Source organism: Dryobates pubescens, chromosome Z (genome assembly GCF_014839835.1).
Source record: "Dryobates pubescens isolate bDryPub1 chromosome Z, bDryPub1.pri, whole genome shotgun sequence".
NCBI lineage: Eukaryota > Metazoa > Chordata > Aves > Piciformes > Picidae > Dryobates > Dryobates pubescens.
Window position 1 is genome coordinate 69,768,705 of NC_071657.1, and position 27,952 is coordinate 69,796,656.

Genomic DNA, 27,952 nt, shown 5'->3' on the forward strand with positions numbered 1-27,952 from the left:
CATGTACCATTTTGGTGCAAGCATTCTGATAACAGTGGTGGTTCTGGTCACTGGTATTTATGTGGTGGTGGACCGTGACCATTACAGGTGTTTTCTACCCTATACTGTGGCGGAAATATTTTGAGTATTCCTAGTTCTGTGCTGGGCATTCTTGTCATATAAAAGAGAGTTTCCATGAAGAAGGAGGCTGTTAGAAGATGCAGTCCAGGCAGAAACATTGTGAATTATTCATAGAGATTTTCTGTTTGGCTTGAAAGAATTGTAAAGCAAATTCCAAATTCTTCGTTTCGAAGCATAGCTGGCTTCCAGGTGCAGTTGTATTGAGTTGTACAAAGCTCTTGGCTGTCTGTTACTTTAGCTGAGATTCTTCTCCACTTCTCTGTTTTCTTTGGTTTTCCACAGCAGTCTCCCAGTTGTGTTACTGAGCCGTAGGAATGTACTATAGCTATCTTTATTGTTAGATAATGCCCTAACAGGCAATTTTTAATTGCAGGAATATATTGCATTGTGTCTTCTCATCTGAATTTTGTCAAATTTTAGCTGCATTTTGTCAAACCACAATTACTTCCTTGTAAAGCTTGGTAGCAGATAAATTTGCATTGAGATCTATTATGTGCTGCATTCCTGAAAATTAATAGTATCATGTAATACAGCGTGGCAGTTTTCATTTGAAATCACATTAATAAAAGAAGTTATTCAGTGCTTTCTATCCAGCCACTATGAATGTCTTCAATATATGTTTGGGCTGGTTGTGATCAGTGACGCTTGATAACATTATATTTATTAATACCTGGAATGGTCTTACAGGGTATTGTGTTTGAAAATGAACTGAAGGGCTTTTGACCTGCCCAAATCTGAATTCAGACCTTTGCATTTCCTGTATAACAGTGATTAGAGACTAGAAAGTCAGTACATCTGTGTCACATCATGTATGAATAAAATTAAGAGGCTTTCAGAGGAAAGGAAAGCTGAAGTTACTTGGTTTGGTAGGGTCTGGTCCTGTTCCATAAAACAAAAATAAATATTTATTACATCTATATGCTTCCAAAAAGAAAACATCACTGGATCATAATGTGCTACTAATTTTGTGAAAGTGTGGCAACAAATACAGATTTATTTTGAATCCTTTTTAGGACTGACAAGGGTATTCACAATTCCTTTTAGTGGTAGTTAATTTTTTTAATTAAGATTATTTTAAATTTGGAATATTTTGTTAATGAGAGAATACTCTCATACTTCAGCTTTAAAGTAGAGCTAGTTTAATTGGATCTCTCATATTCAAATAAACCAGCTGTAATTAAGCTACATGGTTTATGATTATTGTTTCTAATTCTTGTGCTTATATAATATGGGGTATGGCCAAGCTTAGATTAGCATCACAGGAAACTTTTTAAGTTGTGTCATTTTTGACAGATACTAACTTTATCAGATACTATTTTCTTTTTCATTCGACTGTTATACTTAGGACAGTCAGTCACTGTCCCAGAAAGACTGCCTTTCCCTGACAGTGTCATGGGTGAATACTGGTGCAGAGCAGCCTCCCTGAAGCATTTGCCCAGCCCCACTACAAGGACAGGCCACGCCTGTAACACAGCAAACAGCTCCAGGACTGCACCATCCCCACTTCCCATTCATCTGCTTTTAATTGTAACCTTTAACTCCACATTTCTTGGCTTTATAATGCCAGATTTTGTGACAATTTGAGCATTTCTGTCTGTAACTTTTTCACTTGAATTACTGCTAAACACTGTCTGTCAGTCTTGGCACATTTTCATACAGTTTCCCATCTCAGAAATTAATGAGGATTTGCGTTTGTCTTCTCTAAAGGAAAAGTTTGTAGGCATTTGCTGTCAGTCTCCCCATTGAATTAAGCATGGCCAAAACTGGGTTGCTGCTGAGATTCTCAAAGCAGAAATAATAATCCTTGTTCTAAAAAAAATAAAACTGACCTAAAATACAGCTGAACTGATGCCTTTGCCTTCATGTGTAGCAGCTTCTTTTTTTTCATTTTGCCTATTATAACACATGTTATTATGAAACATAGAGCCCCATGCTGGAAGCACCTGAGTTAAAAAAAGGAATAATCTTGTGAAATAATACTTCACTTTGAAGTAAGAACCTGTTCCAATTTACACAAATGCAAGATAATGACAAAAATAATGGGAAAAATTGCTGTCTACAACTATCTGAAGGGTGGTTGTAGCCAGGTGAGGGTTGGTCTCTTCTCCCAGGCAACCTGTGACAGAACAGGAGGACACAGTCTCAAGCTGTGCCAGGGGAGGTTTAGGCTGGATGTTAGGAAGATATTCTTCAGAAAGAGTGATTGGCCATTGGAATGGGCTGCCCAGGGAGGTGGTAGAGTCACCATCACTGGAAGTATTTAAAAAGAGACTGGATGAGGCACTTAGTGCCATGGTTTAGTTGATTAGACAGTGTTGGGTGATCGGTTGGACTTGATGATCTCAAAGGTCTTTTCCAACCTGGTTAATGTTGTATTCTGTTGTATTCTGTATTCATATTCAAATACTGCTGTTGGGATTTTGTGTGTCTGGTTGAAATTTTCAATGGCATAAAACTTTGCTTCTGTGTGAAGTTTATTTTTTCTATTACTCTAATAATTATAGCAAACTGACTGCAGCAATGTGAGTTTATACCTGCTGGATCTATTTATTTTGACCCTTGAAAACTGTACACCCCTGCATGCACCTTTGGCTTGTGGTAGCACTGTTGAGGGCTGGTTTGTTTTGCACTTGTTTCTTATGATGGCTTGCAAAGCAAATTCCAAAATTTCTGTTAAACATAGTTTTTTTTTCTGTAGCCCTGGAGTAGGAAAATTCACACATTTATATCACTTGAGGTTGTATCCACTAAAGGACCAGCCAAAATGTGGTCCAGAAGAAATCTTACCCTGCCATTGACAATCCCAGGCAGGTCATGCCATGCTTCCATGGCCCATTTCAGGACTGGTTCTAGGAAGGCTTCTGAGAACACAAGTGCCAAAATGTGTCCTGCAAAAGACATCCAGAGGAGATGGTGAATGGAGCTGCTGTTTACTAGCTGGTCCTCAGTCACTAGTAGCATCCCCCAGGGCTCAGTACTGGGTCCTGTCCTCTTTAATATCTTTATCAATTATCAGGATAAAGGGATTGAGTGCACTCTCAGTAAATTTGCAGATGACATCAAGCTGGGTGGCTGTGTTGATCTGCTAGAGGCTAGGGAGGCTCTGCAGTGGCACCTAGACAGGTTATACCAATGGGCCAAGGCTAATTGTATGAAGTTCAACAAGGCCAAGTGCCGGGACCTGCACCTGCATCACAGCACCTCACAGTAAGTTACAGCCTCATGGATATGTGGTTGGAAATCTGCAGCTTGGAGAGGGATTGATACTCAGCAGCTCAGGTGGCTGTGGTGGTTTAGGCTGGGTGCTGGCCTGGATGCCACTGCACAGACCACACCTGGGAGGTCCCAAAAGGGTCCAGCCCACTAGGTGGTCACAGCAAACCAGGTTATTTCACCCAGAATCCTCTGCTCCCCTATAAAACATCCACGCAGGGTCTTCACTTCCTCTTTTGTGCCCTGCTGCTGCCTAGGTAAAATGGCATGAGCTGCCTCCCTTGGGCCTGCCCAGGCCCAAGGCTGGGTTGCAGGGGGAGGAGCCCTGGGCGGGAGGGGGGGGGTTTGGGGGGGGGGGTTTGGGTGTACCCCCGGGTGGGGATGGGACATTCTTGGGTATGTTTTGGGGTTTCTTCTGTCACTGTGTTTCTGGCTTTCTGTACACACTCACTGCTTTCTATTTAAACTTTCCATCACTTTTGCAATCTGTTTGTCTGAGTCGTTATTTCTGCCCGTGGTGGAGAGGAGGTCTGCCCCAACCCATTGCAGTGGCCAAGAATGCCAGTGGCATCCTGACATGTATTAGAAACAAAGTGGCCAGAAGGAACAGGGAGGTGAACATCTCTCTCTGCTCAGTGCCGGTGGGGCCACATGCCAAGTGTTGTATTCAGTTCAGGGCCACTCACTATAGGAAGGTTCTGGAGCATGTCCAGAGAAAGCCAACAAGGCTGGTGAAGGGCCTGGAGCACGTGGCCTATGAGGAGCGTCTGAGGGAGCTGGGGTTGTTCAGTCTGGGAAAGATGAGGCTGAGGGAAGACCTAATCACTCTTTACAGCTACCTGAGGGGAGGTTGCAGGGAGGAGATGGCCAGCCTGTTCTCCTTGGTGTCAAGTGACAGAACTAGAGGAAATGGTTTCAAGCTGCACCAGGGGAGGTTCAGGGTGGATGCTAGGAAATAGTTCTTCACAGAGAGGGTTATCAGACATTGGAATGGTCTGCCCAGGGCTGGGGCAGGGCTGGGTCCCTGGGAGTGTTCAAGCAGTGTGTAGACCTGGTGCTTAGGGACATGGTTTAGTGTTGACCATTCCATACTGGATTGAGGGTTGGACTTGATCATCTTTGAAGTCTCTCCCAGACAGATATATTCTGTGATTCTGCAATGCTGGTTGGTCTGTATTGGCAAGTAGTGTGAGGGAAGCTGAAGGTGGTCCTGATTTCAGTTCTTTCCTTTAGCAGAGGGGCTGGAAGCTGCTCATTGGGTGTTAAGGTATTGTGGAAGGCATTCTGTTTCATATGGAATAACTAAGTATACATTGGATGAGACAGAGAAAGGACTTTGGACTAATTTTTTACAGTACTCAGAAAAAGAGGCTGGATGATCTGTCCCTGGAGAGGGTCACCTGCAGAGTAGTCTCCAAACCTTATTTGTCCTTACAGAAAGACTAGAAGCAAAAAACAGGAGGTACAGGTGCCACCATCTCTAATTGCTTCTCATCTCACCACACTTAGAAGGAAGGACTGCTATAAATGTGTAATTCCTGGAAATAGTATTGCCAAAATTACTGGTTGGAGGCAGTGGAATTAAATGCATCTCCACATCTTACAGATGAGGTTGCTCTGTCCTTTTGCACAGGGTGTGTTTGTAACTTTGCATGTATCCTTCTTTTAAGCATGGAGTCTTATACTCCAAACATAAAGAGGAGAAAAGGTGTTTGTTTGTTTATTTGTTTGTTTTCTCTTTCTTTTTTCCTGAGGGAGTAGGAAACCCACCAAGTTTTGGTTTTTATATGTGACAAGCCAGGAAGAGTGAAGAATGATTTTGAGGGAATTCCCCACCTTTATGTGAAGAAAAGATTCAAAATTGTTCTGTTTTCATGGTCCATTGCTTCTTTTGCTTGAACAGATTTTGTTTTCACTTGTGATAGCTATTTTAAAGCAAGCAAAAGACAAATCTAATTTCCATCCATTAGAAGTGAATGTTAATGCATGAAGGACTGCTGCAGTTTTATGTCCTGCATTTTTGGAGGGGATGGAAGTTTTGGTTTTGGTCTTCTGGAATGCCTTGAATGACAAAAGACTCTGTGGGGTTTTGGTGTTTTGTTTTTTTTTTTCTTTTTTTTCTTTTTCATTTTTTTGTTGTTGTGTTGGTTTTTTGGGGTTTTTTGGTTAGTAACCTATGGTACTTTTTGTGAGAAAATACTGATTCTAATAATGTCTGGATTCTTTAGCTGCATAAGAGTCAGGGTGCTGACTTCAGTCAGACTTTCCATTGGGAAATGAAGTATTTCAGGAATCTCTGTGCCCAAAGGATTCCATTGCCTGTTTACATGAACTCTCCTCTGAGTTTTTCCATTGGTGGCTTAGTGACTTTTCAAGGTAGCTGTGTCTTCTACAAGAAGACTCTTTGGACACAGCACGTGGGAACTTCACTGAGTAATTTAAGGACCACTTTCTATCTCTGTTGTGGAGGGGCAGTATTTAATGAGGTTCTTCACATGGCTAACTGAATTTGAAGAAATTGAAGGTAATGGGGAGGATTTTGTAGCGCCATACAGGAAATAAATCTGTAAGGTAACTTCCTCAGAGCTCTTTTGTTACCTTCATACTGTTACCTTCAGCCTGGTTGGGCAATGAGCTTCTAAAGGAATTAAGGGAAAAAAAAGAGGGTGTATCATCTTTGGATGGAAGGTGAGGTAACCCCTGGAATGTGTAAGGATGTTGCTAGGTCATGCAGGAAAAAAATTAGAGAGGCAAAAGCCCTTTAGAGTTCAGACTGGCCTCTGCTATGAAGGACAACAAAAACTCCTTCTACAAATACATTAATAGCAAGAGTAGGAGAAAGGACAACAGAGGGGAAAATAGTACCAAAAGGTGAGGAAAAGGCAGATGATTCAAATTTTAATAGCAGGACAGAATGTCTTCCAGACAGCTGGCCTCCTGAGCTGGCAAATGGAGGCAAGGAGCAGTGTAGTTCCCCTGTGATCCAGGAGGAAGTAGTTAGAGACCTCCTTAGACACTTGGATGCCCACAAGTCCATGGGACTAGATGGGATCCATCCTAAGGTGCTGAGAGAGCTGGCAGATGAGCTGGACAAGCTGCTCTCCATCAGTTTTCAGCAGTCTTGGCTCACTGGAGAGGTCCCAGATGTAGTCCACCTGGACTTCAGCAAGGCGTTGGACACCGTCCCCCACAGCAAACTCATGGCCAAGCTGTCAGCCCATGGCTTGAACAGCATCACTCTGCACTGGGTTAGGAACTGGCTGGAGAGCTGATCCTAGAGAGTGGTGGTTAATGGTGCCACATCCAGCTGGCAACCAGTCACTAGTGGTGTACCCCAAGGATCAGTGCAAGGCCCCATCCTCTTCAATATCTTTATTGATGATCTGGATGAGTCCATCATCAGTAAGGTTGCAGATGACACCAAGCTGGGGGCAGGTGTTGGTCTGTTAGAGGGTGGGAGAGCTCTGCAGAGGGACCTTGACAGGCTGGAGAGATGGGCAGAATCCAAGGGCATGAGGTTGAACAAGTCTGAGTGCCAGGTTCTGCTCTTTGGCCACAGCAACCCCATGCAGTGTTACAGGCTGGGGTCAGAGTGGTTGGAAAGCAGCCAGGCAGAAAGGGACCTGGGGGTGCTGGTCAATAGTAGGCTGAAGATGAGCCAGCAGTGTGCCCAGGTGGCTAAGAAAGCCAATGGCATCCTGGCCTGTATCAGGAATAGTGTGGCCAGCAGGAGCAGGGAGGTCATTCTGTCCCTGTACTCAGCACTGGTTAGGCCACACCTTGAGTCCTGTGTCCAGTTCTGGGCCCCTCAGTTTAGGAAACATACTGAGTCACTGGAACATGTCCAGAGAAGGGCAACAAAGCTGGGGAGGGGTTTGGAGCACAAGCCTTATGAGGAGAGACTGAGGGAGCTGAGGTTGCTTAGCCTGGAGAAGAGGAGGCTCAGAGGAGATCTTATTGCTGTCTACAACTACCTGAAGGGAGGTTGTAGCCAGCTGGGGGTTGGTCTCTTCTCGCAGGCAACCAGCACCAGAACAAGAGGACACAGTCTCAAGCTGCACCAGAGGAGGTTTAGGCTGGAGGTTAGGAAGAAGTTCTTCCCAGAAAGAGTGATTGCCCATTGGAATGTGCTGCCCAGGGAGGTGGTGGAGTCACCCTCACTGGAGGTATTTAGGAAGAGACTGGATGGGGTGCTTGGTGCCATGGTTTAGTTGATTAGGTGGTGTTGGATGATAGGTTGATGATCTCAAAGGTCTCTTCGAACCTGGTTAATTCTATTCTATTCCATTCTATTCTATTCCAGCTTAACTCTTAGGAGTGATGGCAGCACCGGAAAACACATGGAGATTGTTGTTTCCCCATATATACTTCACATAAAAGAGCATTTTATTATTGTATATAAAAACACTGTAATTGGTGGCAAAGATATTTGTACACCATTCATCTTACACTTAAATTATTCAGGAAGATGTCCACATTTTTATGCATTTTTACAGGCCATGATACAGTGTGGCAAGTTTGATTAGAGCCTATAAATTTTAGCATAGTATGAATATTTAATAGTGAACAGAAAATACTGACAATCACTTAATGCAAACTGAAATTCTCCTACAATATTAAAATAAAAATATCCCCATTCTGTAGTATGGTTTTGGGATTCCTGCAAACCTTGGTTTGTTGCTGTTTTTTGTTGCTCAGCATGTTTATTTTTTTTGCAAGGAGATTTTTATTATTTTTCCTCTCCATTTTCTAGGCATCCTTGCAATTTTCAAGCAATACTTCATCTTGAAACTTGAATCCAGGCACCGGGTGTGCCGGCAGTTCAGCCTTCACTCAGTCAGCCAAGCTTCCATCTCCTGCCATCATCCAGCTTGCAGGCACAGTCTGAGCTTGTGATTGTGTGAGGTGGGCTGCTGCTTAGAGGTCCACCGCTACTCCTGTGCAACCAGGGATCAGATCTGGAGATTCAAGGTCTGTGTAAGGGTGGGGAATGATTGGAGACTGCACAGGAGGAACAAAAACAGCAGCAAAATGACCTGTAGAGACTAGACCCATGGGGGCTGCAGGCAAAAAGTGAGACATAGTCCAAATAAATGTGGAGAACACCCAGGAGGAAGAATAAAGAGTGCAGATACAATCTCACCATGCTGCCACACCCTTCACATTAAGCTCTGGTTTAGTGCTATCTGATGAACACTGTCCTACCATTCATTTTTCATGTTCAGATCTCACTATTTGCCAAAGGGAAAGTGTTGAACAGGGAGGGGAACTGCTCCCTGAGAGTTCTTGTGCTTCATAGGGTAGCTTACAGTCATCTCTGAAGAAAAAGAGACACCAACTTGGAGAAACAGTGATACATTTGTTTTCAACTTCAGAGGCTGAAATTAAATTAAGTGTAAATGTATTTCAAGCAATGAAATCAGATTTGCTTACTAATCTCAATTGCATCTCCTCCTTTTCTCCCCTCACAATGAAACTAGCAATACCAGTAAATGTGCCTGCGTCACCTCTTCCTCCCTTTCCTGCCTGCAGCCCAATCCTGCCATGCTCCTGCACGAGAATTTCCCAGGAGGCTGGCCTGTAGCAGGAGGAAATAGAGGTCAAGACAGCAAGAAAAGAGATGAGGAACATGGGAATTGGGAGAAAGGCAAGTTTCAGGAGAAATGTGCCTGCTGTTCTTTAAACCATTTCTCTTAGATTTTCCCCAAAAAAGGGCATTAGGGCTTGCTTCTGCATTTCAAAGGGAAATTGAGCTGAGCAAGGAAGGCTGGGTTAGCCAGCCTCTGCAGGAGAGGTGGGGAGAGGGAAATGTTTGGTGTCAGCAGACAAAAATCTTTTTTTTTTTGTTGTTTGTTGGTTCTGTCACCTTCCCAGTTTACCCTATCTGTCACTTCCCTGGCCCTTCCCTTTCCTTTGGAGCCCTCCCTCCAAAGGTGACCTGCCTTAACCCATACCTTCCTGCTGCTCTGCAGTTTGTGGAGCACAGTTTCTACTAAAGAGTATCAAAACACACTATTGACTCTCCCCTGCTGTCAAATTAACTTGTTGCCAAGGGTTTTAAGCTTTGCTTCTTCATCAGGAGGAATAAAAATAGTACAAATACATTATTTTGCCTTCAGAATGACATGCAGCATCATTTCTTATCTAGTGATTTGAATAATTTAGCCTTTTAAAGGGAACAAATTGACTTAATTTGTTTAGGGGATACTTAAAGGCTGAGAACAATTTTATATCAATTAAAATTAGTGATAATTCATTTATGATGGAACGAATATAATTAATTAGGTAGTTGCTGCTTATCTTTTTTCTAATACATACATTGCTTTTAAACATCTGCTCAATAGTCCGTTCTGATAGCAGGAGAGTGATTTTACGTGAGAGCAATAGAGGAGCAGATGCTTCCTGATGACAGCTTCCCCATTTGTTTAGGAAACAGTCGGTGAGTCCTGGATTCACAGTTTTAACCTGAAGCATGGTAAGCACACAAGCAAATTTGCAAAGCAGAAACCAAAAAAAAAAAAAGAGAAATCAAATTACTTCATGGCATTGTTAAGGAACACAATTTTGTTCATGTTTCAGGGTTTTTTGGTGGTGGTGTTGATGTGGGGTCTTTACAAGATCTAAGCAAAACTGTGAAATTGTTTTGCGGTGTGCAGACGTGCGAATTTTGCAGCAGTTACAAAAAATATTGCCTAGTACATTAACTAAAATTCAGCATTAGCTCAGAAAGCAAATATACACACAAAAAGAGGAATCAATTAGTTGAAAAGAAAAGTAAATAGGGTATCATATGACATGCATGTACAAATAGATTTCTATGGGGTTTCTTTTGTTACACCTGATTTTTTATATTTATGGCCATATCAGTTGGTTAAAGAGTGAAAAATAAATCTTTTGGTCTGAGGTAAAACTCTTCTGAGGCTCCATGGCTTTATTCAGCCATGCATAGATTTTTTTTCGATGTTCCAAAGATCACCTAAAATGACTGTACTCATTTTATTCATCTCATCAGCAAAGTTCATCTCATCAGCTAGGGAGATACCATCAAAACTTTCAGTCTCCAAAATGTACTTTCCCTGCATAAATACTGTACTTTCAGAAACTGTAAAGTACAGGATTACACATCAGTGGTGTATCTTTTTATGTAAGGAACCTCAAAACTGCTGTTTACTGAAAGGAAAGGGGATTATAGGTAGCCCTAAGAGGGATTCAGCTATCTGCCTTTGTATGCAGATCACAAATACAATGTGCCCATTTGTCACTGGAAACAGCTGAGAAAGATCTGAATATCACAAAATTACTTAGAATAAGTATTAGAAGCTGTGTAGTAGCCTGAAGTCCAACTTGTTACAGAGCAGAAGCTTTGCATTCAACTGAAAGCTTGATTTCAGAAACTGCATAAACTATCAGTCAAAAAAAATTCAGGGTAATGCAAAACAAACGTGTTCAAACATATTCTGCTCTCCAAAAGAATAAAGCAGTAAAGCTTTCTTCTTCTCTGCTGCCTCTTCTGCCATCAAACTATGTGTGTGTTCTGGGAAGGACACTTCTGAATGAAATGGCCTTTCTCTGGAAGTAATGGGATATTTTGGGAAGTATTTCACCATCTAATGTACCTCTAGTAATGGTAAGAATTCTTAAGATTTCACAGTGGCCTTCTCAAGGAAGAGTGGAATTAGAAAGTCACTCCATTGCTTTCCTTTTCCTAATCCAACAGATAAAGGTAGAAACTGCTTTACAGCTGAAGTCTATGCTAATTCAGTAAGTTGAATTCTTAATGATGGAGTTGTTCCTAGCTTAATTTATGACTTTGTGAGATAGCAAGTAGAGTTTTTATAAAGCACATTTCCCCTTAGGGTATATATCTTTGAGTATTTAATTTTTGAGTGAGTATTAACTTCTTTTCCTCGTCATTTGGAAGTAGTAAAGAATATGGCTTCTTTACCATTCAGTCTAAAACAATGAAAAATAGACATCAGTGTCTATATGAGAGTATGCAGTCATGTTACCTTTATGCCCAGAAAACAGGAGAGATAATATATATATATGTATGTACACAAAGCTTTTTTCTGGAACAGTAGTATTTAATACATGAACAAGTAGTCTTGCCATAAACAAGTAGTTTTGCCATCTCCAGGAGAAGTATTTTTTCTAGGGCCAGGTAAGCTAATATCTGATGAAACATTGCAGTATGATTTTAATTCCAGGAGGTTGATACAAAAGGTTTTTGTAAATTTTGATGTAGCTTCAGCTTTGAATATGGACTCTTTCTCACCCCTACAAACTTGAAAGACAATATGTACATGATTTTTGCTTTCTTTTCCCACAGTCTGCTACTGTTATTTCTTTTACTATTTTCTCTGAAGCATTTGAAAAGGGATCCATTTTAAAGAATGTTCAGCTTACTGTGGAAAAGAAATCTCTTTTTCCTTGAGAGAGATTTTTTTAGTTTGTATTTCATGTCTGATGGCATCATATGACATCTGTGAGGAGGCAAAGAACCTTGCCTTCTTATTCTGTTACACATCCATGTGGGAACTGGGCATAGTGTACCTAGCGTCACCGGGCTCATGAAGTCAAATGCAGAAATCATCAGTGTCCATTCTGGCATTTTCTCTTAAGTATCCCTTCACATACAGTTTTTAAAACTAGGTTAACAGAGAAAGCTCTTTCTTTAACATTTCTTTTCAGTGCTTTAGATATCTGTTTCCCGATAAGCTAAAATCAGCTATTCCTGCAGCTGCCCAGAAACCTTCTGTTCTGTGACGATCTATGATTTTCTCGTTTAATGTCTAAAAATGTATTTACAGTAATCTGGTATGTAGCTTCACAAAGTCTGGGCTTTCTGTTTGTGATCTTCTCTTCGTGTGTCGCAGCAACATCTGATAGTCTAGTGCACTGAATTTTGGAAAAATGGTTTTTATGTGGGCTGTCAAATAAGTTGGAAGTATTCTGTGTGTCCTTACTGCTACAGTTTACCAGTTCTTATATCTCTTCATAGGTAATTCATTGCTGAGTTAAGGATGTGAGATAAGAGTGCCAAATAGTTTTAAATTTTGTGGGTGATAAAACAGCATATAGTGTTCAAAGGATGCTGCTGGTTCTTCTTCTCTGTTCAGTTGTCTTTATTTTCCTTGGACAGGGACAGCAAGCCAGTACTCTCAGTTGCCTGGCAATAGTCAAATTGTGAAATGCACACCCAACCTGTGGGGCATTATGGTTGCTTAGTTTGTGCATGTAAATTTGAGGGTTTGAAAACTGAACAAGTCCACACCCATAGTGTCTTCTTGGAAAGTTTGTTCAAATATTTCATCTTAGTGGTGTTATTAATTTAAGGGTTCCATTTTCAGGGATGTTGAGTATTGACAATTGTTAGAAAAGTCAGAACAACTGGGTGCTTAGCACTGTTTGAATAACAATTTGAAGTGTTAGGAAATTTCTGCTGCAGCTGGGGTATATGTCAATGCAGTAAGTTCCATCGCTTCTGATTTATTTCAGATCTACAATAAACTTTGCTTACTTTATGCCTGAAAACATTAGCAGGAAAAAAAATAATTGTCTCAGCTTAAAAAATATTATTAGCAAAAGCAACCTCTGGCAAAAAGCCTTTAAAGAAGGTAGAACAGAGTGTTTGGTGGATACATCTGAGTTGTCTTTTGGCAAGCAAAACTAGATTATTTAAGGATACACTTTAAAAATGATCCATACTAAAGGTAATGAGGAGAGATGCAACTATAATCACCGTATTGTACCAGTTATTGTGCCATAAAGAATTTAGAGAGCTTTTGTCTTTTGCTTACAAAAGCAGCTTGCGCTGAGAAAGACCTCAGTTCTGTGAATGCTTTTACATGCCTCACAGTCTGTGGATGCAAGTCTGGAAGATGTCTTTGCGGACTTTGGACTTCTGTGATTTTCTTGATAGTACTGAAAAATTCCTTTGGAAATTTCAGTGGGTGAAATCACCCCTGTGAAAGGGGTGATTGTCATTATTTCCATTTTGTACGTTGAATTTATTACAACAGTAGTAATTATTTTTCCTTTGATTCAGATACAGAAGCTGATGTATTACTGTGTTCATGTTTGTTGTTTTAGGAGTCTTTGGAAGATTCTCAAGTACCTGGAGTTTGTGCAACAGAAGAAGTGATTCGCTATGAGTACCATGTCCTGTACTCCAGCAGCTACCAAGTACCTGTGCTTTATTTTAGGGCATGCTGTTTAGGTAAGACCAATCTTCTATTAGGCAAAGGGAAGCATAAAAATGTGTTGGATACAGCAGATGTTAAGAACACAGAATTTGTATTAAATTGAGGAACAGTGTAGGGTTCATATGTAATAAGAAAGTAAGAAATGAGGCTCTTCACCAATACATTTTATAATGCTCCCAATGCAGAGCTTCAGGACCTTGGAGTAGATGATATCATCTGAGCCTGAAGGAAGCTGATCTTTGGCTCCTGGCATCTTGCCTGCGGTTGACTAGAACTGCTGGTCATTTTTCTTGTTCTTTTCTTTAAAAGAAACACAAAACTTAAAGCTGCAGGTTTGAATTTGACTACACAATAAGTGGACACAGTTACAGTGCTTCAGCAGAACTGTGCCTGTTTCTTTGGAGCCTGAATTTGAGCCACAAGGCTGGAGTCCTAATGTACCTTTAAAATCATACACCGTTTTCTATTTACATTTGCTGGTTAAAAATAAAAGATACCATTAAGGTATTGCCATTTTCTGTCTATTGGAATTGCCTCTTGAAACATTAACAGATCTTCTTTCCTCCCTGATATGTATGTCTTGTTACCGTTATTCAGTCGCTGTAGCCACTGTGATTTTACTCACCATCCTGTCAGGAAGGAAGGAGGAACACACAGCCTCCTTCCAAGGCCGCTGTTAGTGTCACTTATTTAATCAGCAACCATAGAGTGATCACACTGCAGCACTGGCTGTGCTGTGTTCCTCTCTGACCACAGACTCTCCACCTAGGGCGGAGGGATTGAAATCTTCAAGTCATTTCATACAGTCTCCTATGTGGTAGCATCAGCATCTTTTGTGTTTTGAATAATCTCCTAACTTTATCTAGATAAAAATGTTTGAATGTTGCTAGTGATATCTTTTCCTCTTTAATTAAAAAGTAGCTTAAGCTGCTTTGAATGTGTTTGGTAGATTTAATCACTCTCTGCCTTATACTGTTTAATGGTTTCTAATTTTGCAGTGTTAGCGTTTTAAAAGGCACTTTAGATTTAAAATTGAAGAACAAATTCTCATAGACTCCCCTGTGGAAAGATCTTAGTCTGAGGTGCAGTTTCAGGAATGGATAATTTGGGGTAAATTTTCAAACTGGGACATGGGGAATTGGGGACACTGCTCTGCCTTTACAACCAACAGAACTCATTTGCACACATCCTGCTGCAGATTTATTTCTAGAATTATTGCAGGCATTTACAAATGTGCAATGTTCTGCATTTAAAGTTATTGTGCACACAGGAAGATAAGAAAGTTTTGCTTTGAGAGACAGATTAACCTATTTGTGGTCCTGAAAAATGTCATCTTTCTGGTTTTAGCTGAATTAATAGTGCAGTGTCTCTTCAGAAGAGGATGGAGATGCTGCAGGTAGAGGAAATAGGACACTATTTCTACTGTACTGTACTTTCATATAATTAGTATTCACCATAAGCAGTTAATCACCAGAGAAGAGCTCCCAGAGACAAAACAAGTTGTTTAGCTTGTCAGCATCAGGGAATCAGAGGTGTTGAAACATGACTCCTTATAGCTGGAAGTGGATATTACAGAACCTAGTGGATGATCTAATGCACAAGCATAGTATTATGTGCCAACAGCTCCCCTTGCAGTATGAAACTGTAATTGTTCCTACAAGTACAATTATGTTCTAAGACACTTCTTGGGAACCTTTCACAGTGGAAAACAAGGACTTTATTTAGATAATTCCTCAAGTCATCTGGGTTCTCTTCAGGATTTAATATTCTTTGACTCTTGAAGACAGAAGGATACAAAATGCTGGCAAGAAGTGCTTTTCCTATAATATTTTTAGCTGGAATTCTCTAATTATGGATGCCTTCCTTTTGAAAACTAAAAGTTCTGTCATCCCTGCAAGTTATTTGCCTGCACTGTCTGAAGGTCCCAACAGGGGTTTTCAGGAACATGCAGAGACCATCACTCATCACTACTTGAGATACCTGAGCAAAGTATCTTTCATCTTGTCTCCTGAATGTGGTGTGAGGAAAACTCTTATGTAATGCCCTGAGATTTTCTAACTCTGAGGTAATAGGTTTGTCTTCATGTGGTAGACTCCTCACCTTGTTTCTTAGACAACTAGTAATATTCACTGCATTCCTCATCTGAAATAATCAGACCTGCATCAATTTCCTAGTCTAAATTCCTACCATTACTTGTAGTTTAAGTAACAGAACTGGCTCCTCACAAGTCTCTTGTTTCCCTTGAATCCTGTCCATACTGATCTTCTAGGTAATTAGAGCTTGTTGCAGGAGGTGAAGGTGAGCTGTAATCCTTCAAGTTTTTCCACAGCCCTGCCCTGTCTTGCTTTCCCCAGCAGCAAGGCACAGAGTTTGAATTAAAATCTCTGCTTCCTCTCTGGCAGTGTGTTAAATGGCCATTACACCTTGAGGCTTGCCTAGGAAATAATAATTCCTCTGCCTGACCTGACTAAGTAGTTTTGCTTGTTTTGCAATATTCAGTTCCTCACCTTCTATGTTACAACAGCAGCTGGTGCCAATCTGTCCAAATCTGTGCTATTAGAATGTGCTGGTTGAAAGAGACCTCTAGAGGTCATCTAGTCCAACCGCTGTGCAGTCAGCAGGGACATCCTCAACTAGATCAGATTGCTCAGAGCACCATCAAGCCTGACCTTGAATGCCTCAGCGAAGGGGCCTTCACCACCTCCCTGAGCAACCTGTTTAAGTGTTCTGCCACCCACATAGTAAAGAACTTCTTATAACATCCAGACTGAATCTACCCTTCTGTAGTTTAAAACTGCTGCCCCTTGCCCTAGTGCTACATGTCCTTTACAAACAGTCCTTCCCCAGCTTCCCTGTAGGCCTCTCTCAGGTACTGAAAGGCTGCTGTAAGGTCTCCTCAGAGCCTTTTCCAGGCTGAACTCCCAAACTCCCTCAGCCCTGTCTTCATAGAAGGGGTGTTCCAGCCCTCTGATCATTTTTCGGGCCCTCTTCTGGACCCGCTCCATCAGGTCCATGTCCTTCTTGTGTTGAGGGCCCCAGAGCTGGACACAGTACCACAGGTGAAGTCTCACCAAAGTGGAGCAGAGAGGCAAAATCACCTTTCTTGATCTGCTTGCCATGCTTCTTTTGATGCAGCCCAGGATGTGATTTGCTTTCTGGGCTGCAAGTGCACATTGTTGGCTTGTGTCCAGCTTTTTGTCTACTAGTATCCCTGAGTCCTTTTCCATCCTGTCTCTCTGACATATCAACCACACCACACTGATTGTTGTCATCTCCAAACCTTCTGAGGGTGCACTCAGTCTTGATAGCCATATCATTGATGAAGGTGTTAAATACCACAGATCCCAGTATGGACCCCTGAGGGACACTACTTGTCACCTGTCTCCATCTGGACTCCAAGCCATTGTCAGCTACCCTCTGGATATGACCATCCAGCCAGTTCCTTACCCACTGAACAGTTCACCCATCGAATCCATCTCTCTTCAACTTAGAAGGATGTTGTGGGAGGCTGTGTCAAAGGCCTTGCAGAAGTCCAGAGAGATGACATCCATTACCTTCCCCTGTCCACTGCTGTTGTCACTCCATTGTAGAAAGCCACTAGGCTGGTCAGGCAAGGACTTTCCCTTGGTAAAAGCCATGCTGGCTGTCTTGAATCCCCTCCCTGTCCTCTGTGTGCCTCATCAGAGCTTCTAGGGGGATCTGATCCATGATCTTCTTGGGCACAGAGGTGAGACTGGCAGGTTTGTAGTTCCTGGGGTTGTCTTTTCAACCCTTTTTAAAAGGGTGCAATTTTTTCCTTCTTCCAGTCTCCAGGGACTTCACCTGTCTGCCAGGACTTTTCAAGTATCGTGGTGAGTGGCTTGGCCACTAGAGCAGCCAGTTCCCTCAGGACTCCACAATGCTTCTCATCAGGTTTCATAGACTTGTGCACATTCAGGTTTCTCAGGTGGTCATGAACCTTGTCTTCACTTTGTCCCTCTGGTGTCTGTCTTGTGGTCCTCCTCACACATGGGAGGTGTGAGGAGAGAGATTGCCACTGAGGAGTGAGGCAGAAGGTTGTTGAGAGCCTCAGCTTTCTCCTGGTGTGTTGTTACCAGCTCACCATTCCTCTTCCACAGGGGGTACATGTTCTTTAACTTTCCTTGTCTGGTTGACACATCTGCAGAAGCCCTTCTTGCTGGGCTGTTACTCACATTCCTTGCCAAGTTCAGCTCCAGCCACACCCTGGCCTTCATGACCCCATGCCTACACAACCAGGTGGCATCCCTATGCTCTGCCCAAGATACCTGTCCCTGCTTGAACTACTTGTGCAGTTCCTTCCTGCCTTTTAGTTTGACCAGCAGGTCTTGACTCAGCCATGCTGGTCTCTTCCCTTCCTTGCCTTTTCTTACACCTGAGGATTGAGAGCTCTTGTGCTCCATGGGAAGATTTGCCATACCTGTTCTGATCCCTTGTCTCAGAGGGTCCTTTCCCAGGGGGTCCTACTGACTTGATCCTTGACGAGCTGGAGGTGTGTTTTCCTAAAATTCAGGGTCCTGACTATGCTTTGTCTGATTCCTGTGCTTTAGGACTGGGAACTCCAGCAGTGCATGGTTGTTGTAGCCCAGCCTGCCTCCAGTCTTGACATCCCTGATGAGCTGCCCTGCACTGGTGACCACCAGGTCCCCCTGGGGAGTGCTGTCTATTTCCTGTCTTTAGAAGTTATCATTGAGGCACTGCAGCAGCCTCCTGGATTGCCTACAGCTTGCTATGTGCCTTTTCTAGTGGATGTGGGGGTGGTTGAAATCCCCCAGCAGGATGAGAGCATTTGAGCATGATGCTTCCTGTAGCTGAAGTAAGAAGACTTAACTCAGTATGGTCCTCTTGATCAGGTGGCCTATAGTAAACATCAGCTACAAGGTTCTCCTTCTTGCTTTGGTCTCTGCTTCCTACTCATAAGGTTTTGTCTTGCTCATGGCTATATTTTATGGACATCTCTTCCAGTTCTATCCTCTTCTTAACATAGAGGGAAACACCTCTCCCCCTTCTTCCTTTCCTGTCCCTTCTGAACAACTAGTCATAGGATTCTAGTCAAAGTATCCCACCAAGTTTCACTGATGGCTGCTATGTTGTAGTTTTCCAGCAGCACTGTAGCTTCCAACTACTATTTATTGCTCATGCCATGTGTGTTCCTGTAGGGGCACTTGAGCTGAGCTGTTGGCCATGTCACCTTCGTAGAGAAACACCCTTTAATTTCCCTAAGGTGTTTCACTGATGTTTCCCTGCTGGCTCCTGCTGTCTGAAAAGCCCCTTGCTCATCTCCCTAACATTCTGACTGTGCTGCAATGTCCACAGCATGCCTCAGGACAACAGGTTGATGGCCCTTAGTAGCCCTTCATTCCCCTAACCCTGTTATCCCCTCCCCCTTCACATGTAGTTTAAGGCCCTATTGATTGGCCCCACAATCTCCTGAGCAAAGAATTTCTTAAAGAAAGGTGTCTTGCAAACTCTTTAAAAGCTCTTTTAGAACAATTAAACCTTTTCTTTCTCCCATCATACCTGAGTCCAGTTTTCATTGACTTGGACTCTCACAGCCCCTTCTAGGAAAGAGGCTTCCAGAAGAGTTGCTGGGGAGATTTTCCTGTCATCTTCCTTGTGGTTGGCATCTCAGGAGCTTGTGTCACTGAGGACATCCAGTTTTCACTCTTCTCTGCTACCAGTAGTGCTCAAACATCACAGATCAGTTCTTCCTGCAGAAGGGCAAAAGTTGCACTGGATCCTTACCTTTATTGCTTTCTAAACTGAACGAAATCAAATAACTTATTTTCTGGATTTCATCTTTACACCTCTTTTTTTGGTGAGACAAAAGTTCTGTATGTAAAACAGTGCAAGGTAAGGTTTGAAATTTTAATTGCAAGAGAACTAAAACATTTTGAGAGACATCTACACTTTTTGGTGGTCTCTGGGGATAGATTTTACAGGGAAGATCCTGTTCTGTGCTAGGACAAATATTTCACCTGAAAATAACAATTAAGTGTGATGACTGTCATCTGGAAAGATGTTTGGGAACATTATAGGATACAAGAAGATATTTTTAGGCTCCATATATACATGTAAGAAATATTTTTCACTACCTCATTATACTTCCTATGTGCCATATATTTCTTAATTCAGGCCTGCTGAAATCCTGGTCTGTATCTGGACCTCAGGTCGGTGATCTTCAATACCTCAAGTAGGTGTCATTTCTGAAAATCAGTCTAATCCATGCCATGTCTTTCAGAAATGGGAGCCCTTTTTTCTTTCTCTGGCTTGGGAGATTACCAAATAGGTAGTTGAAGAAATGCATGAACCCCTGCTGATATCTGATGTCAGCAATTAGCCCTCTTAGAGACAGATGGTATAGGCAATTAGCCTTCCCCTTCGATGCTGGTATCAGCCAGATGGGCTGGGCTAGGTCCAGTAAGCTTTCTTTAATCAGCAGAGCATTTTTCCCTTTTCTTTGTCTTTAAGATGTCAAGGAACTTTGGTCTTTTCCTGAACTGTCATAATCTGAAGTCATGCTTTCAATGACCTCCTGCACTTACAGAGCGGTAGCAGCGACATTACGAAAGGTGGACACTGGCCTCATTCCACAATAAATGAGGAAGTGGTCAGTGATCTGCTACACTGCTTAGATATGCACAAGTCTATGGGCTACACCCAAGGGTGCTGAGAGAAGTGGCAGATGTGCTCTCCAAGCCACTTTCCATTATTTACCTGAGGTCCTGACTAACTGTGGAGGTCCCAATGTGTACTGGAGGGCAGCAAATGTAACACTCATCTACAAGAAAGGAAGAAAGGAGGATCTGGGAAACTATAGACCTGTCAGTCTGACCTTAGTACCAGGGAAAGTCATGGAACAGATCATCTCAAGCACCATTACACATCATAAAAAGAACAATCAGGGGATCAGGCCCAGTCACAGTATCACAGTATAACTAAGGTTGGAAGAGACCCCAAGGATCATCGAGTCCAACCTGTCTCCACAGACCTCATAACTAGACCATGGCACCAAGTGCCACGTCCAATCCCCTCTTGAACACCTCCAGGGACGGTGACTCCACCACCTCCCTGGGCAGCACATTCCAATGACGAACGACTCGCTTTGTGAAGAACTTTCTCCTCACTTCGAGTCTAAACCTCCTCTGGCGCAGCTTGAGACTGTGTCCCCTTGTTCTGGTGCTGGTAGTCAGCAGGGGTTTTATGAAGGGCAGGCCCTGCCTGACCAACCTGATCTCCTTCTATGACAGGATGACCTGACTGTTGGATGAGGGAAAGGCTGTGATACCGTCTACCTAGACTTTCAAAAAGCCTTTGACACTGTTTCCCTCAGAATTCTTGTGGACAAACTGGCTGCGTGTGGCATGGCTGAGCACACACTCTGCTGGATAAAGAACAGGCCCAAAGACTGGTGGTCAATGGAGTTAAATCCAGCTGGTGACTGGTTGGGACCACTTCAGTGTTGGGACCACTTCTGTTTAACATCTCTATTGTTGACCTTGATGAAGACATAGAGTGTGTCAGCAGTAAGTTTGCAGATGACACCAAATTGGTTGGGAGTGTTGATCTTCATGAGGGTAGGGAAGTTCTACAGAGGGACTTGGGTGGATTGGATATACCTCTATGGACCTATGTTAATGGGATGAGCTTCAGCAAGGCCAAGTGCCAGGTCCTGCACTTGGGTCACAACAACCCCAAACAGCACCACAGGCTTGGGGAAGTGTGGCTGGAAAGCTGTCTGTCAGAAAGGGACCCGGGGGTTCTCATCGACTAGCAACTGAATACAAGCAAGCAGTGTGCCCAGGTGGCCAAGAAAGCCAATGGCATCCTGGCTCGTATCAGAAATGCTGTGTCCAGCAGGAGTGGGGAGGTGATTGTCCCCTTGTACTTGGCCCTGGTGAGGCCACACCTCGAGTATTGTGTCCAGTTTTGGGCACCTCAGTACAGGAGAGATGTGGAGGTGCTGGAGACAGTGCAGAGGAGGGCAGCGAAGCTGTGAAGGGCCTGGAGAATAAATCTTTTGAGGAGTGACTGAAGGAGCTGGAGCTGTTTAGTTTGGAAAAGAGGAGGCTGAGGGGAGACCTCATTGCCCTCTACAACTACCTGAAAGGACGTTGTGGAGAGGCTGGTGCTAGTCTCTTCTCCCAGGTAATTAGTGATAGTACAAGAGGGAATGGCCTCAAGCTACGACTGGATGGGTTTAGATTGGACAACAGGAAAAAAAAGTCACAGCAAGAATGGTCAGGCATTGGAATGTGCTGCCCAGGGAGGTGGTTGAGTCACCAAGCCTGGAGGTGTTTAAAGGTCATTTGGATGTGGTGCTTGGGGATATGGTTTAGGGGTGAACCTTGTAGAGTAGGGTTATTGGTTGGACTTGGTGGTCCTGCCAGTCTTTTCCAACCTCAATGTTGCATCTTAAAGAAATAATGGCTTGTCCCACACTTTATTTTTCCTATAGAGGTAGTGAAGAATCATGAATGTTGGCTAAGGAAGAGCAGAGTTAACAAGAGTCAAAAGGACTACAGTCCAGCTCCTCTAGAAAAGAGAGAAGGAAGGAGATTTTACAGTTGACTTACTCAAAACATGTCTAGCTCTGACATACAGATAGATTCATGCCAATAAAACCCCCACTAATCAGTGGTTAGAGAGCAAGCTTGTAAGAGAATGTAACTCTGCTAACCTTGAAGGTATGACTTTATTCATAACCATACTGGGTCTGCCTGACTGGGCACTTTCCAGAATGCAGACTTACTATTGAACTCAATAGCACGTAATCACTATGTCCTTTCTCAAAACGGTGGTTCATAAGACTATGTCTTGTAGGAACCGTTTTTATTGTGGCTTTGAACATAAATAGAAGCAAATAATTTGTATAATCAGATATTCTCCAAACTGCAAGAGTTTTGTTTCTTTCTCTTTTGTGGCAATGGTTTCTTAAGAATGTTTTGTTGCAGAGTATGCCAAAATGAAGCCTTAAAACAATATCACAGTATCACCAAGGTTGGAAGACACATGAGCCAGCAGTGTGCCCAGGCAGCCAAGAGGGCCAATGGCATCCTGGCCTTCATCAAGAACAGTGTGGCAAGCAGGAGCAGGGAGGTCATTGTGCCCCTGTACACTGCACTGGTTAGGCCACACCTCAAGTACTGTGTCCAGTTCTGGGCCCCTCAGTTTAGGAAGGATGTTGACTTGCTGGCACGAGTCCAGAGAAGGGCAAAAAAGCTGGGAAGGGGTTTGGAACACAGGCCCTATGACGAGAGGCAGAGGGAGCTAGGGGACACAGTCTCAAGCTGCGCTAGGGGAGGTTTAGACTCGAAGTGAGGAGAAAGTTCTTCACTGAGCGAGTCATTCATCATGGGAATGGGCTGCCCAGGGAGGTGGTGGAGTCACCATCCCTGGAGGTGTTCAAGAGGAGATTGGATGTGGCACTTGGTGCCATGGTCTAGTCGTGAGGTCTGTGGAGACAGGTTGGACTTGATGATCCTTGGGGTCTCTTCCAACCTTAGTTATACTGTGATACTGTGATACTGAACTGGGGTTGCTTAGCCTGGCGAGGAGGAGACTCAGGGGTGACCTTATTGCTCTCTGCAACTACGTGAAGGGAGGTTGTAGACAGACAGATGTTGGTCTCTTCTGCCAGGCAGCCAGCACCAGAACAAGAGGACACAGTCTCAGGCTGCACCAGGGGAGGTTTAGGTTGGATGTTAGGAGGAAGTTCTACACAGAGAGAGTGATTGCCCATTGGAATGGGCTGCCTGGGGAAGTGGTGGAATCACCATCATTGGAGGTGTTCAGGAGGAGACTGGATGGGGTGCTTGATGCCATGGTTTAGTTGTTTAGGTGGGTTGGATTGGTTGAGGGGTTGGACACGATGATCTTGAAGGTCTCTTCCAACCTGGTTTTTATTATAATTATTATTATTATTATTATACCTCAAGGATCATCGAGTCCAACCTGTCACCACAGACCTCATAACTAGACCATGACACCAAGTGCCATATACAATCCCCTCTTGAACACCTCCAGGGATGGTGACTCCACCACCTCCCTGGGCAGCACATTCCAGTGACGAATGAATCTCTCAGTGAAGAACTCTCTCCTCACCTCGAGCCTAAACTTCCCCTGGTGCAGCTTGAGACTATATCCTCTCGTTCTGGTACTGGTTGCCAGAGAGAAGAGACCAACTCGCTTCTGGCTACAACCCCCCTTCAGGTAGTTGTAGACATCAGTATGTGTACCATTTCACCAAGTGTCAAATAACCTTTGCTTTGAAATCTAAGAAACTATTAAAAGCCCTCAGTAAACATCAAGAAAACAGAATACAGCAACTTGGGAAGGCAGAAACCTTCCTCTGAAAATGTATGTGAAATTTGTATGCCTAAAGAATGCCTGCCTCTTGCAGAAATTAAGGTGCCAAGTCAGCTGGGAGCTGCAGCTCCTGTGTGGTCTTAATGCTGCACCTTGCTGCTGTGAGGGGGCACTCAACCATCTGCTTTTTAACCAAGTTAACCCCAAGTGGACCATCAAGAAACTTTTCTCAGAAAGGCTTGCTGTAGTCTAGAGAGTTTAAATAATCAAAATCTGAGTTTGTGATGCAAAGGCTGTAGTTATTCTGACCTGCCTGTTAAGGCAGGTGAACTGATGGATTTGAGCCTGTAGTTCAGTCATGGTAGAGACAGAATCCATACTTAGGAGTTCTTTATTCCTATCTCCCTTTCTTTTAACAAAAATCTTAGCTGGTTACTGCCTGGGCTATTCTGTGCTTTCTTGCTAGGTAGATGTCAAGTTCATTGTTTCACAGTCTGGGTTAGTACTGATGAGCTGTCATGGGTTGCATGCCATTATGGCAATATGGGTATGGAGCTTCAGACAAAGGTGCAGCAAACATGGCATGACCCATGAGCAGCTGTTGCTGTGTGGTGTACATTTCCTTTCACTCTCTGTAATTATTTAATGAGCTAAATGACACAAAATGTAGGTATAACTACATCTGTAGGTATAACTACTTCTGTCTGCACACCCGCTCCCAGGTAGATGGGACAAGCTGCAGGCCCCTCAGCAACTGTTTCATTGTGGGTGAATGGTGAGTAAATGTATTACTGGGTGAGCCTGAAGCATCTGCTTTCCTCTCCTGCCACTTCTCTTGGCTTAATGCTGCTGTTGCCTTCATTTTCTGGCAAAACTTCTTAAGTTCAGCTCCATTACAGGAAAGACTGAGAAAAGAAGCAGAGAGGCTGCTTGGCTCAGCAGGTGCCACAGTGGCCCCTTGTTGCTAGCAGCAACAATTACAGACTCTTCCGTCAGCCCAGCTGGATATTTGAGGTCTCAGTGGGTTGCAAGAATGTGTAACAGGGCTGCTAAACATGTGAATGCTGGCAGCCTTGGAAAAAGGGGTCTAAAAGTGCCCAAAGAATAAAGATGCATGTTTTGTGTAAATCTGGGAGCTTGCAAATAAAATGGATTCACTTGTATTGCTTTATGCAGATGACCACATTCACACAAACCAAGGAGTTTAATATTATTGAAAAACCCTCCAGCTATGTTACCTGAAATTAATTTCATCATCCACAGTAATCTTCTGACACTGAAACGGGAGGAAAACTAAACCAAACTGCATGAACTCCAAACTCCTCTTCCTGAGATGCTTTCTAACAAGCAGTCTTTCTATCAGTTATTTTAAGTTCTTGGCTGACCATCTGTTTTTTTGTTTTGTTTTGTGTTTAAATTGAGGGAGGAAAAGCCATTCTTTCAGGTCTTCATCTCACCAAAGAGGACAAGGAAATCACCCATCCAGCCCACCTCCTTTGGCAGGGGTCTTGCAGTTCCCAGCTATGTAACTGAACCTCACATCTATGAGGAGAGGCTGAGGGAGCTGGGGTTGCTTAGCCTGGAGAAGAGGAGGCTCAGGGGAGACCTTATTGCTGTCTACAATTACCTGAAGGGTGGTTGTAGCCAGGAGGCAATCAGCACCAGAACAAGAGGACATAGTCTGAAGCTGTGCCAGGGGAAGTTTAGGCTCAAAGTGAGGAGAAAGTTCTTCACAGAGAGAGTTGTTAACCATTGGAATATGCTGCCCAGGGTGGTGGTGGAGTCACCATTCCTGGAGGTGTTCAAAAAAGGATTGGATGTGGCACTTGGTGCCATGGTTTAGTGGTCATGAGGTCTTGGCTGACAGGTTGGACTTGATGATCTTTGAGGTCTTTTCCAACCTCATTGGTGCTATGATTCTATAATTCTATGACTAGATGACCTTCAGAGGTCCCTTCCAGCCCAGCCCATTCTATGATTCTAAATGCATAATCAGAATGCCCAGATGAATTTTTTTTGTTCCTATGTGAAACACTGAAGTTACTCTGTATTAACTACTGGAAGTATTTTACTCTCTGTGATCTCACTCTGATGTGAACTGAAACCTAACAGTTTGGATGCATCTGTATTTTCCTCTGAATTTAAAATGATTCCATACTAGAATATGATGGAAGATATACTGCTTCTTATATGTGAAGGAATAAAATCCATGAGGTAAAGACAAAACTCAATTTTAACTACAATATGATTAATGCTTCAATCGTATTTGATTGCTTCTGTAAATGAGATTAATGGTTAGAGTAATCCATTGCATGTGTACAATCTGAATTTGCTCAAGAGTTACTGTGAAAAATCACAAAGAAAGGTGTGCAGGACAAAATCTAGAGTGGCAAATTGGATTGTGAATTAGAATATGTGTGGGGTCTCACAAGAGCAGAGTAAAAGGGAAGAATTGCCTCTCCTGACCTTCTGGCCACACTCCTCTTGATGCAGCCCAGGATATAATTTGGCTTCTGGGCTGCCTGAGCTCACTGCTGGCTCATGTTGAGCTTCTCTTTAAACAGGTTTTTTTTCAGGGCTGCGTTACAGATAACAGGGTGCAGGCAGGGAATTTATAAAAATATAAATACTTTTCTTAATTTAGAGATCCTGCCACCTGTGTAACTTACATACAAATGTAGAAAAATGTTATTTACAGGTTTAGAATAGAATAGAATCGAATAAACCAGGTTCGAAGAGACCTTTGAGATGATCAAGTCCAATCTATCATCCAACACCACCTAATCAACTAAACCATGGCACCAAGCACCCATCCAGTCTCTTTCTAAACACCTCCAGTGATGGTGACTCCACCACCTCCCTGGGCAGCCCATTCCAATGGGCAATCACTCTTTCTGGGAAGAATGTCTTCCTAACATCCAGCCTAAACCTGCCCTGGTGCAGCTTGAGACTATTTCCTCTTGTTCTGGTGCTGGTTGCCTGGGAGAAGAGACCAAACCCCAGCTGGCTACAACCTCCCTTCAGGTAGATGTAGACAGCAATAAAGTCTGCCCTGAGCCTGCTCTTCTCCAGGCTAAGCAACCCCAGCTCCCTCAGTCTCTCCTCATAGGGCTTGTGCTCCAAACCCCTCCCCAGCTTTGTTGCCCTTCTCTGGACACCTTCCAGCAACTCCACATCTTTCCTAAACTGAGGGGCCCAGAACTGGACACAGGACTCAAGGTGTGGCCTAACCAGTGCTGAGTACAGGGGCAGAATGACCTCCCTGCTCCTGCTGGCTACACTGTTCCCGATGCAGGCCAGGATGCCACTGGCCTTCTTAGCTACCTGGGCACATTGCAGGCTCATCTTCAGCCTACTATTGACCGGCACCCCCAGGTCCCTCTCTGGCTGCTCTCCAGCCACTCTGACCCCAGCCTGTAGCACTGCATGGGGTTGCTGTGGCCAAAGAGCAGAACCCGGCACTTAGATGTCTTAACTCCTGCCCTTGGACTCTGCCCATCTCTCCAGCCTGTCAAGGTCCCTCTGCAGAGCTCTTCTACCTTCTAACAGATCAAATACCTGCCCCCAGCTTGGTCTCATCTGCAAACTTACTGATGATGGACTCAATCTCCTCATCCAGATCATTGATAAAGATATTAAAGAGCATGGGCCCCAGCACTGATCCCTGGGAGACACCACAAGGTTCGTTGCTTGGTTGCACAGTATCTACCAGAGTACCGGAAAAGGTACAAATGGTTAAAGATCAGTATTTGGAAAATGATAGAATCCAAGAGCAGCATCTTGCCCCTACTAAAAAGAGAAGGTATTCCCCAGAGATTTGCCTTAGGCAGGTTCCAGATTTACTCACAAGGCTGGTTCCAGTTGTGGGTAGTCCTCCTACTGTCTCTGTTTCTTGAGGAATCCTTCTGGACTGTTATGTGTGTTCCACACGTTCAGGGGAAAAAATCTCAGGAAGAGCCTCTGGTGCTCTCTAGCAAACCCATTTTATATCAGCTCATGGTCCAAATGTCCTGTATCACAAATGCCACAGATTGTATTGCACTTGCCAAAAAAAGGGTAAGAAACTGAAAGTCATCAGATTATGCATT

The 27,952-nt window shown here is 43.3% G+C and overlaps 1 protein-coding gene across 1 annotated transcript in view; it reads left to right on the plus strand.

The window, feature by feature from the left end:
• The window catches only part of ATG10 (autophagy related 10), an 83,412-nt gene that overhangs the window by 16,380 nt on the left and 39,080 nt on the right, over positions 1–27,952 (plus strand). Inside the window, exon 2 of the mRNA XM_054177793.1 lies at positions 13,426–13,552. Coding sequence (XP_054033768.1) covers positions 13,426–13,552 — 127 coding nt within the window. The remainder of the gene's footprint in view (positions 1–13,425; positions 13,553–27,952) is intronic.